This window comes from Drosophila miranda, chromosome 4, assembly GCF_003369915.1.
Source record: "Drosophila miranda strain MSH22 chromosome 4, D.miranda_PacBio2.1, whole genome shotgun sequence".
Lineage (NCBI taxonomy): Eukaryota > Metazoa > Arthropoda > Insecta > Diptera > Drosophilidae > Drosophila > Drosophila miranda.
The window spans coordinates 21501167-21513017 of record NC_046677.1 but is presented as its reverse complement, the minus strand read 5'-3'; the positions used below and the strand labels follow the sequence as shown (position 1 = coordinate 21513017).

At 43.4% G+C, this 11851-nt stretch overlaps 2 protein-coding genes and 1 long non-coding RNA gene across 4 annotated transcripts; 1 reads left to right on the top strand and 2 right to left on the bottom strand.

Annotated features, from left to right (window-relative positions):
* Nucleotides 1-3239: 3239 nt before the first annotated feature.
* LOC108162475 lies at nt 3240-4161 on the bottom strand. The gene is made up of 3 exons (XR_001775576.2): nt 4014-4161; nt 3538-3936; nt 3240-3475 (listed from the first exon to the last, which is right to left on the bottom strand). It is a non-coding gene; the product is annotated as an uncharacterized LOC108162475 (long non-coding RNA).
* A 166-nt stretch (nt 4162-4327) lies between these two features.
* On the top strand, nt 4328-6719 carry LOC108162472 (probable cytochrome P450 28d1). The gene is made up of 6 exons (XM_017297222.2): nt 4328-4585; nt 4644-4782; nt 4847-4954; nt 5472-6099; nt 6160-6429; nt 6498-6719. Exons 1-6 carry the CDS (start codon nt 4392-4394, stop codon nt 6662-6664), a joined length of 1506 nt encoding a protein of 501 aa, XP_017152711.1. The 5' UTR covers nt 4328-4391; the 3' UTR covers nt 6665-6719.
* On the bottom strand, nt 6675-9910 carry LOC108162471 (TBC1 domain family member 19). Of its 2 annotated transcripts, none has more exons than XM_017297219.2 (7): nt 9419-9910; nt 8146-8332; nt 7988-8081; nt 7668-7920; nt 7138-7607; nt 7000-7081; nt 6675-6938 (listed from the first exon to the last, which is right to left on the bottom strand). In XM_017297219.2, exons 1-7 carry the CDS (start codon nt 9683-9685, stop codon nt 6765-6767), a joined length of 1527 nt encoding a protein of 508 aa, XP_017152708.1. In that variant the 5' UTR covers nt 9686-9910; the 3' UTR covers nt 6675-6764. The 2 variants fall into 2 exon arrangements, with proteins under 2 accessions (XP_017152708.1, XP_017152709.1); XM_017297220.2 differs by lacking the exon at nt 9419-9910 and adding an exon at nt 8393-8478.
* Nucleotides 9911-11851: the final 1941 nt, after the last annotated feature.

Sequence of the window (11851 nt, the reverse complement as noted above, 5' to 3'; positions counted from 1 at the left end):
CTTTGTGTCATTTGCCACCGAACGTTTGATGCTGTGACTTCTGCTTTCGATCTGGAAAAAGTTAAAGAATGATCAGGGGATCTGCTAATCCGCCTTACAAAGTTAATTTAATGCGTGATCGGGTCATAGTCCATGGCTCGGCACATGTGTTATCGTATTTAGGAGGCCAGAAATTCTTCAGTTACAAAGGTTCAGGGTTACCTGGTCCGACAATCGATCTGATGGACTTTTCTATTCTGTTTGTCTTCCTCTTCGCTGCTCCTTACCACTCTACCTACCCTTACCTTACCACGATTCGTTGAACAGCTGATCGTGCACCATTTAGCTTCTTCGTGCCGACCTATTGAACAGATCCGTCATGATTTTCCTTTAGTCCAGCTGTTTTCGTAATCAAAAGAGTATATCTCATTTCGAAGGCAGTGAATCGATTTCTTTGAAATTTATGATTTCGAATCGTTTCTACAATATTTACATTTTGCTGCATTTTTTACATGACGACTAAACGCTAATGGTAACGGCTACGGCTACTGTCCCCACTCGTTCCAAATGGGGGGCTGCAAGGCCGTTTCATTCAAATTCAAAATCCGCCTGCTGTGAAATTGCAGTGAAACAAGGTATGTTCGAATGTTCATCAAGGTATTGTCTGTTTTTTCCCATGAAAATTACGGCTCATTTTTTTCGTTGCAGGGGAGAGCAGCAGTGTGACCGTCTAACCCTCCGAAATACCGCAAATATACCGATGAAAAACCAAACTTATCCCACTTAAGCGCCATTTATTTAAACAGTATAACAACTTGAGTTAAACCACTAACCACACTGTATGGTTAGTGGTTAACCGCGGAAAATAATACTGTTTGTAAATTATTTTTGTAGATCCATCCTATCCTTCCCCTTTACTTGCAAAAAAACCACGATATCTTCCACCTAAACGCTGAACTACTTCAGTGGAGCTTATTTTAGTACAAGCTGGTCGATAATGGGTTAATCGTTCTCTGTCCATGTATGGAAATCATATTCCTCGATTTTGACCGACACCCCTAAACACATCATTTTATCTGATTGATGAATAACTTTTCTACAAGATTGGCCAATTTTGAGGACGCCTTTCTATTGTATTGTAATGAGCATAAAGTGAAACGTAAGTGAGCATAAAATGTTACGCTTATTTACTTTAATTAGTATTAAAACTCTGTTTTCCAAGCTGATTTAAATCATTACTAATTCAATTTACTATTTCAAATAGAGACTGTTTCGGAAATATGTACTTGTAAAAACAATAATGAAATCTAAAATATGAATGCTTCAATGCTAAAAGAGATCTTAGTTGGGACACATTCCCCGAATGTATACAAAGTTCGGTTAAAATTCTCGACCAACGTCGTAAAAAGTCGCTTGATTTCTCGCTGCCCCCGCCGTCTAGCAAGGTGTATAGATCACTCTCATCCTCCCACTCCCACTCTTCCTCGCTATCTTCCTCCCACTCGTCCTCGCTGACTTCATATGACAATTTATAGTGGATAATCAAATACGGTTTATCAAGGTCAGTCATCTAAAAAAAGGTACGGAAGCACAAATTGAGACTTTAGGGATGTCGAAAAATTGTCAAAAACGAGTCAACGCAAAATTCACAAAAAACTGAAACAAGCAATCCATGCTCCCAAAAACCCCTAATGTCAAATTCGAGACTGCTGGAAAAATATCAGTATAGTTCGGAGCGTCCGGAGTTAAACACACAAAAATAAAATTTAAAATTTTTAGAAATATTTATTTTGGATTAATTTTTTCAAATAAGTTTAAGCATAATTTCTCTCAATCGTTCTACTGGTACATCTGACACACGACATATACTCGTAATTTTTTAATTTTTTAAATGTTTATTGGGCCAACATCGAAAATAAATGAAACAGAGATAAACAGATAAAGGTACATAAAATAAAATCAAACATAAAACGCAAATAAAAATTCCAAATTCCAAAAATATAGGTACATTTTAGTAGCAATTTCGATAGATAATCTCATCGTGGATTCGGCCACATGCGACTTTCACGTGTCGACGGGAGCTTCAATTGATTGCCAAATCGAGGCCTCTCCTCCTGATTGACCGCCTGCTTTGACGGTGTGTTGGCGGCCGACGCCACCGAATTGTGGTTTACGAGGACATGGCGAATTCGTGGCACAGCCACGCGATTGCGCTGATGCTGAGCCCCGCCGACGGGCAGCACTGAGGAGCGACTCGTGGGCACAAATTCGTCATAGGAGATCCCGGCTTCGCGGTCATTTTCAGTGGTCTCATCGGTCATATACTCGGAATCGCTGGGCGATCTTTTATCCGGCACCGCTGATTTTGTGCCATCCGACAGGTCCGCACATTTCACACGACTAAAATATAAGCATTGTAGAGCCCCCCCATCAATTTAAGCGACTAACACAATTCAAGGCGTATTCCTGTGTAGATCTGGTGCACACAAAAAAGTTTGGTAACAGTCAACACAAAAAACTACAGGTTCGTTTTATTGAAGAAAAATATAAACTTAATTTACGATTAGACTAATGTGCTGACTATTTAAACAGGTAAACACATTTCCTCCTGGTATCGGATCGGGTCAGGGGTCTGGGGTCAGGATCTTCGAAGTGAGCGTATCTTGAACATATCTCTTCAATAGTATCAGCAGAGCTCGAGGTGCTTGTGCTCCTACTGTTCGAATGCATGTCGGCATATCTCTAGTTCAAAGCAAACAAAGGACAATGAAGTTAATATATTTTGATAAACTTGAGAATTATATATTTTTATACAAAATGAAACATAGAGGTGTGTGGTTATTTCAGGGAGAATTACATGCAACCAGGTACAAGTGCTTATCATACGAATCATGTTGGGGCATGGCGCAGGTTTCTTTTCGCAAAGAATTCGCTGTATAATGTCCAACACTCGTTCAGTGTCCTGGGATGGATGCGACGCGCCTCTGCTGTGCCATTGTCCGGCTGCTAATTCAATTGCCAATTGACCAAATGGGGAGTTCCGGCTCCGGTTCCTGCTCCTGATCCTGAACCCAAGAAACGCTAAAAGTAAATAGAAATGCAATTTTATTTATTGTTATGCACAAAATTTTTGTTTTCTCAGTCCGCGTCGAGCTTATATGAATTTATTTTGATTTTACAGAATAGCGCTATGTTTGCTATGCTATGATTTAAATTTATATTTTTGGCCCATTCGTTGTCAATAAAAATAATTAGACATCTTTGTGTATTCTAGTATCAAAATATAATCATTTTTAGTATCAAAATATAATCATTTTTAGTATCAAAATAAATGTAGAGTAACTAATGCAATGACTTCATGCGCTTCTTCATTCATCGACCAAAAATGTGCAACTATGTCTTTTCATATCTTGTGGCATCCATGTCACTCCCCGGGAAACGTAGTGTACTGCCCAGACGATTGTCGAGCCGTGTAACATGTGGTGATATCAGTCGCCTAGAAAAAGTTAAAATTTAAACAAACAAAAACTTTACCACCACAATACCATTTATGCTTACACTGTGTTCGATGTACCGCAAACCGAAAGCAAATTTAGAATTTAAAAAATTTTTTTTTTTGTGTTTTACTCCGCACGTTCCGGACTATACTCATATTTTTCCAGTATTCTCACACAACATCGAATTTGACATCTGGGGTTTTGTAGGGCATGGATTGCTTGCTTATTGTAAATAATATGAAACAATACAATATGGATCAGCTAATGCCAAAGAAGTGGATTAACTCGAAAAATTTGTCCACCATTCTGGTCTACCCGATGGAGTCCCTCGTGGATACGGTGGTGGAAGCGGATGTGCTCTGAGCTTTTTAAGAAACTTGAAGGGACTCCGATGCCAGTAAGGATCTGGTAATGCCCCGGCTTTTAATATCATTTACAGGTGAATTCTCACAGATAGGGGCTATGGGAATATTTTTCCAATATTATTTTACTTTATCAATGATCTTTTAACTTTACTGATAATAGAAATAGGCTCACCCTTTCTTCCAGTAATTAATGAGAGTATAGGGGAACAGTCCCCCTATATGGTATATTATTATACATTTTTATCATCATTAATGTGTGCTCTGTGACCCAGTAATGAATAAGTGCACTAGCCCTTGTTCTTGATAACATAACCGAATCTTATCATACAATGAAATGTGGTCGGGGCTATGTTTTCGGTCCCGTCCCGGAATCGCAACGGTCAAATAGCCAGTTCTATCAATTTATTTATTAGTCGAATTCAAGTGATTGCACCACCCCACCGTGCTCGAGGCTGCGACTGACATCAGGTTCAATTGAAATCATTGGGCTGGCTGCTAAATTGAGCTTCAGTTGAGTTCCATTCGCGCTGTCGACCGGTCGCATCGCATCATGTGTCCCATTTGTGCCGTACTGCTGCTGCTGGCAGCCCTGCTGACCTTGATCTACATCTTCCTGACCTGGAACTTTGGCTACTGGAAGAGACGAGGCATCCAGACAGCCAAGGCATGGCCCCTTGTCGGCAGCTTTCCCAGCGTGTTCACCCAGAAGCGGAACATGGCCTACGACATTGATGAAATCTATCGGTAAGGCAGGGTATGATCAGCCCAAGTATCTAGTGATCATTTTGATCACCATCTGCAGGCAGTACAAGAACACGGAAAGCGTTGTGGGTGTGTTCAACACACGGATCCCACAGCTAATGATTCTGTGTCCGGAATATGCGCACAAGATTTTTGCGGGCGAGTTCCGTAGTTTCCACGACAACGAAATTGGAAAGTTTGTAAGTAAAATTGGATCTGATCGGTGTTAGGTTTTGCTAAACCCAAGTCTTTCTTTCTCTATAGACAAACAAAAAGGTGGACAAGATCTTGGCCAACAATCCGTTCGTACTAACAGGAGAGGATTGGAAGGAGAGGCGCGCTGAGATAACACCCGGACTTTCTGCCAATCGGGTAGGTAGAGCCCAGATAGTGCTGCTAAATATGTACATAATTAAGGGGGTTTATTTGTATTGTAATTGTCTGTAAGTCTACTGATTGCACAACTGAATCATGTAGCTTTTCAAAGATACAAAAATTTGGTATTAGGTATGCAAACTGTGATGCCCATTGAACGTTGTTGATTCTCCGAGAATTGTAAAGTTTGGGAAACCGAATTCGAAAGCAAATCGTACTTCTGGATGCCTACGCTTATCAAAGTTGTATTTACTATTTATACTGCATGTGTATATACAGTATATACTTTCATAATTTTTCACTCGCAGTATCCAAAAAAAAGACATGGGTTAACAAGAGAATTGTATAAACTTCGTAGAAATTTTGTTTCGCGTCGATGCAATGGCTGTAATTGAAGATATTTCGAGACAAGGTTTAAGTTTTCTACAATCTTCGTTAGAACACATTGAGGTCTCTTTGTTTTAAAAATATGTATATTTGAATTTGAGCAACCTTTCTCTATTCACAAAAAAAGGTCAAAGCCGTCTATCCAGTGTCGCAGAGCGTGTGCAAGCATTTTGTGGATTACATCAAACGTCAGCAGCGCATGGCCACCTCCGATGGCATCAATGCAAAGGACCTGTGCCTGTGCTACACCACCGAGGTGGTGTCCGACTGTGTGCTGGGAATCTCCGCCCAGAGCTTCACGGAAACCCCCACACCGCTGGTGGGCATGATCAAGCGCGTGTTCGAGCAGTCCTTTGGCTTCATCTTCTACACGATGGCGGCGAACCTCTGGCCACCCATTCGAAAGATCTACAGCGTGCCGCTGTTCGCCAAGGAGGTGGAACAATTCTTCTTCGACATCATGGAAAAGTGCATAATCTTGCGGCGAGAGAATCCTAAGCAACAGCGCGAGGACTTCCTCAACTATATGCTGCAGCTGCAGGAGAAGAAGGGACTGGACACCGCGGAGCTGACATCACACACGATGACATTCCTCACGGACGGCTTCGAGACCACGGCTTTGGTGCTCTCCCACACGCTACTGCTGCTCGGTCGCTATCCGGCGGAGCAGCGGAAGGTGCGCGATGAGATTGGAAAGGGAGATCTAACTTTTGAGCAGCTGAGCGAGCTGCCCTACATCGATGCCTGTATTCATGGTAACGAACCACTGACTAAATTTCATTACTCCTCTATTTGGATGATCTTTTAATTCCCAGAAACCTTGCGTCTTTTTGCGCCCCTCCTGTCCGGCCGCAAATTAGTGACTGAGGCCTACGACTTTGTGAACAAGAACGGTGTGACCGTGCGCGTCCATCCCGGGGATGTGGTGATCATTCCAGCCCATTCGATGCACCACGATCCGGAGTACTACGAGGATCCAGAGGTGTTCAAGCCGGAGCGTTTCCTGGAAATCAATGGTGGAGTGCGCAAATATCGGGAAGCAGGTGTATACTATGGCTTCGGCGATGGACCACGCGTTTGTCCAGGTGTGTCCAGGGTACTCCTTTCATTATGAACCGCAGATCAGAATGCAGCACACTCCTTCTGTTTATAGGCATGCGGTTCGCTCTCACCCAAGTCAAGGCTGCCTTGGTCCAGATTGTTCAGAACTTTGAGATTAAGGTCAATTCCAAGACGCGATCGGACAACGAACTCGACGACACCTTCTTCATGGCCACCCTGAAGGGTGGCATCTGGCTGGACTTTGGGGCGAGCAAATAAACCTTCTCCATCGATTTTAGATCGATTCGATCATTGTATATTATTATTACTCAAAGTTACATAGAATTTTGTACCTACAACAAAACCCCGAATCGAATCTCTAGTCTCGACTCAGGGCTAATTGAACAAGGGGCAGCACTTTGATCGAGGACAGATCCGCCAGAATCGACTCAATGTTGTCCAAGGAAGCCACCTGCATGAGGCTCTCCTTGCGGAAGCTTAAGATAATAATGGCAAAGAGTGGCAGAATCTCCAGGCTATCGAAACCCAGTATCTGAAATGAGGGAGCGGCAATTGAAGACTTGTATCGGAATGTGGTTTAGGGAACTACCCACCAAGTCCCAAAGGATCAGGAGCTGATCGGGTGGCAGGTGTCCGGAAAAGGCGCGCATTAGCCATTTGAAAACAACTCGCAAACTGGAAGGAGTTCAGTTTATTTAAAGGATAGGAAATATTCTCCAACTTGGACTCACGGCTGTATCTGAAGCTCACGGAAGTGCGACCAGAGCTGGGGCTCATAGGTCTGCAGCAGCTTCTCGAACAGCAGGCAGAGGCTGACAATGCCCTGGGGATGCGTGTTGATGGTGGTCAGTCGGTGGCAGTATCGGATATAGAACGCACGGAAGGTGTAGTACAGATTGACGGGCGAGTCGTACAGATAGCAGAACGGAGCGGCGAACATGCAGATCCCGTGGAAGGGCACCACGCCCGAGGGAGGGCCCTCGTACGTCTTGCCCTTCACCGGGAACGCCTCGTAGTCCACACAGCTCCCAATGTCCGTGTCGCGGGAGAAGCAGAGCAGCACCTGGTAGAGCACATCCTCGAACACAAAATACTGATCATCGTTGGAAGCCGTTAGCTGGATGTCCTTGAAGACCAGCTTGTCCACGATATGATCCGTAGTCCAAACAGTGTTCCGCAACTTCTGCCAGTGTTCTATGTCCTGGAGAAAGATTATCAGATATATATATTTCTCTTCTTTAAACGATTGGGTATCCCTTACGTAGTCATGCAGCTTGCTATCGAGCACGGCCGCCCAGAGGGCACCTCGATACGGGGCCGGAGTGCAGCCCTTCTTTAGGAATTGCTGGCACATGGGCGCATGTCGGGTCTCCAGAATGCGCTGGCACTGCGTTGTTAGGTCCGGCATACCCAGGTAGCCGTCACCCCGCAGCAGATCCGCGAAGTGGGTCCGCAGCTCGAAGAGATTCTTCACGGGCAGAGCAATGTGCGAGAACTCCCATTGAGGAATTTGGCTAAAGAATAAGGAAACGCTGAGCATAGCACCGACTGAGGATGGGCTGGGTTTGAGGAGTTGCTTACTCTGTATTTTCAGTGGTCTTGGCGGGTCCTTTCAGAGAGAGCAGCACCTCTAGCAGATCCTTGGGCGCGTACACAGGTCGATAGTTGGCTAGGTCTGAAAATTCCATGGGAATTCATGAATTTATCAAATCGGAGACAAATCTGGGTTGTACTCTCACCCATGCTGTAGTTGCTCAGCTCATTCCATTTGGCCATAAAGTCCTCGCGATCCGCACTGATGCGGGGCTGTCCATGGAGCGGGACCTTCAGCTCTGTGCACATGGCATTCAAGCTCTTGCGCACCCGTCGATCCCACAGTACTCCGGCTCTTTTCAGATAGCCCAGGGGATCGCTTAAAGTGGTTTTCTACAAGTAAAATATAATGGAATAGAAGGCCATCAAGATTACATCAATTGCCAGATATACTTCAGGAGCCGTCATCTTGACAGCATTGCCCCGGGGTGCTGAATGGGCTTGCGAATGTTTCAAGTGTCTACACCCATAGACAAAAGCCCTGGGAACAGAATTATAAGTATATATCTATGCCATTATATCTTCGCCGAGAGTGGAATTATTAAAGCTGAAGTGTTTTCACTTACATTTTGACAGTAATATGAAAATATTTGATATAATATAATTATTTTTATAATTAAAACCAAGTGAATTCTATTCAGTTTCACTATTTGTATAACCGATACTCGAAAAGAGTAAATCTTGAAAACTGTGGATGCAACAGATTTTCGTCCTTTGTTGGGCCGTCATTGATGATGTGTGATATCATAGGACAGACAGACACGGCTCAATTGACTCGTCTATTGATGCTGATCAAGAATATATATACTTTATGGGGCCGGAAATTCTTCCTTCTGGGCGTTACACTTATCAACCTTCCCCACAAATCTAATATTCGCCGTAAACTCATTTTGAGTATCAGGTATAAAAAAGCCAGATACTTTTTGCTGATTTCTATTCGCCTGGTATCGAGCTTCGAAATTTCTTAATTTTCGCCCATTCGTCCGACCTAATTTTCAGCAGGAGATTGCTGGTTTGGATATAGAACCAATCAGCACTTTTGGATGAGCGGAATCAATATTCGACTGCAAGACGGAGAAACGAAGCGCATGTAAATGCAAACTTTTCGTATACACGTTTTTCACATCTTATGTGGGATATTTGTATATTGTTCATACAAAAATACTAAAATCACGCTTAAAAAATGATTAGTAGTGGTAAGAAGGGGAAAAATACTTTATGATATTTTCACATACCTACTAGAAGTACAAACAATATTTCATGTTTGTGCGAGCCGTTTGGCTTTATAGATCGGTCTGTAGAGTCCTCTAAACACTTAAAATTATGAGAGCTCTTGGCCCTTTCTTAATCTTCAGAGATAAAATCTTAAGGCCCTCTTATACGAACAAAATATAGGACGTCTTGCCATTGAGTACTCACCGATAGCTGTTTGGTGGTGGCGGTGGGGTCTGGCTTGGACAGACGACTGCGCACCAGATTGTAGACAATGTTGCGTATCTCTGTCTCCAGGCCGGCCCCCTTGATGGCATCCTCCAGAGTATTGCGCATGTCGATGGGATCCACATTGGGACTGCAGGCAAGGCGCTGCAGCTCCTTGTAAATGGGTTCGTAGGACTTGGTGGTTTTGATGGCCGAAATAACTTTGGCTGTCATGTGGTGAATGCTGGCATCCTGCAGTTCCTCCATTGCTGCTGTCCTGTCCCAGGATCCAGCTCTCAGTTCTGTTTCGGTTCCTCTTCAGATCCGCTGGGTTTGCGTTTGTTCAGCCTTCCTCTAATGCTTGCTACTTACTAAATATTTACTTTGTTTCGGAGTTGTGATTAGCAGCCCCAACAGTTGTGACTTTCTAACAATCGTTGGACTTTTATCGATCAAACATTTTCGCCTGCTTTGATTTGGATTTGGGCCCGACTGACTCGACTGACTGCATCCGGAGCTGTCGTCGCTTCATAGTTACGGAATGCACACACTTGCTTGGTTTCACTCGATTCGAATTGGTCCGCCTTTCGCTTTGGTTTTGGCTTTAACCAGCCGCCCCTCGCAACCGAAAATTCCATTATGTTTTCGCTTGCAATAAATACAGCCAAGGCGCGTGAAATTGCTTTCGGTAGATGCTCGGTACACCCACAGACTGGCGTACGCAGCCATTGCACAATGGGGCTATGGGGGGGAGGAAGCTCTTTGCTTGCCATCTGTCATCTGGGCCAACGAGTTGCTGACATGATTGACACTCTGTAGCTTCTGCTGCTGCTCCTGTTGATTGCCATGTGGGAAACACAGAAACCCACTCATAATGGGCAGTGTTGGAATCCCCAACCACATGCCAGTATATTTCCCTTAATATTCTCTTTCCTCAGATTTAATGTATGCTTTTTAATTTTGGGAAATTCGAGTAAATCTAATTGTTTTTCGCATTGTATATACTATGATATTGTCAGAAATTGAGGATATTCATTAAAGCACTCCTTCCATTCATTCGCAAATGGCTGAGTTCTGCAGTATAGTAACAATATTAATTCTAAGCAACAGATTCAGAATCGTTGGGCATACAATGGACAGATATGAAGTCAATTTGGTTCTGGCATACTTAGAACTCGGCGAATCCGGTGTTCAAGCAATAGCTGTCATTGCCTCAAGCGCTGTGGAGGTCACCCTTTTGAGAGAAGATATCTGTTGCACAAGTGTTAATTTTTATAAATCAAAAAAACCTTACCGTATATCTCACGTGCCTGGCAAAGCCCTCTTGCTCATGGTCTTTCAGTTGATGGCCCAAATGGATGCCCAGCAGCTGGAGACTCAGAAGATTCAGACGTTTGCTGGTAGAACATGAATGACCCTCCATTCAAGTGTAGTAATGAGGCAAATTTAAAAACGACCGACATCGATTAAAACGCCCAACAGTGGTAGAATAAGGTAAGTGGTAAGTAGAGCTGCGACTGACAGAAGAATGTTCCTGAGAGTTTACTTCAGTGCCTTCCTAATAAGCTTCAGCTGCAGACTCTCGAACTGAAAAGAAATGATCCAATAGAAAGATTAGAAGCAGACCTAACATATGCCCACTGCTTCTTCGAAGCGGGTTCTTTCCCCCATCAACTTGGTCGTCTCATTATGTTACTCAAATGACAAACTGATTGAGAAAGGCATCAATGTAGTAGAAAAAGAAACAAACCCAATTAATAAGCACTAGAGTCCTGCATGAACAAGCAATCAACGTCTCAGCGGAATGAACGTTGTTTTTACTGTGTTGGATCCGAAAATTTCGGTTTTTTTCCTCGATCACTCTCCATGTGATTTGCTGGTAGAGAAAAAGAGAACGAAACACAATAGTTTTCTGGCTTTTCCTTCTGGCTGTAAATGGTTATCACTTTGCATTTTTGCGGTGGCTAGAAGTCCCACTGTGCAATTCTGCGGGATTGGTGGATACCTCTAGGAACACCTTTACAGACAAAGGGTAACTCTCTTTAGCCAGTGAAATACCTTCTGTTAGGTAGTTGTTTCATTGAGGCCTCAGTAAGGTGAGCACAACAGCCAACAGCGGAGACACGTTCCCCGACTTCGTCCAGATCTCGCAGAGCTCTGATAGTCGGACGAGATGCACCGCGTTGCATAAACTATTTAAATCAATTTCGGTTCGTTCAGCCGGACGATACATAATCGTACGTATGCACATACAAACTCGTATGTATATGCGGAACGTTTGTAATTAATTTCACGCGGCCATGTTTGGCGGTGGGGCCCAATGTGGGGCGATTTAATAACCGAAAAATATTAAATGGATCAGAATTATGATCCTAGGAAGATTGTCCCGTGGCTAGTTTTGAATTTTTGTCAGATCTGATGAGAATTAAATTA

Excerpts from the sequence above, each read along its gene's own strand:
- LOC108162471 (XM_017297219.2), bottom strand. The coding sequence starts at position 9,685 with ATGGAGGAACTGCAGGATGCCAGCATTCACCACATGACAGCCAAAGTT. Across the intron at positions 8,082-8,145 it reads GCTGAGCAACTACAGCATGG|ACCTAGCCAACTATCGACCT; the intron begins GTGAGAGTACAA and ends TGGAATTTTCAG. Across the intron at positions 7,608-7,667 it reads ATAGCAAGCTGCATGACTAC|GACATAGAACACTGGCAGAA; the intron begins GTAAGGGATACC and ends ATCTTTCTCCAG.
- LOC108162472 (XM_017297222.2), top strand. The coding sequence starts at position 4,392 with ATGTGTCCCATTTGTGCCGTACTGCTGCTGCTGGCAGCCCTGCTGACC. Across the intron at positions 6,100-6,159 it reads CATCGATGCCTGTATTCATG|AAACCTTGCGTCTTTTTGCG; the intron begins GTAACGAACCAC and ends TTTAATTCCCAG. Across the intron at positions 6,430-6,497 it reads TGGACCACGCGTTTGTCCAG|GCATGCGGTTCGCTCTCACC; the intron begins GTGTGTCCAGGG and ends TTCTGTTTATAG.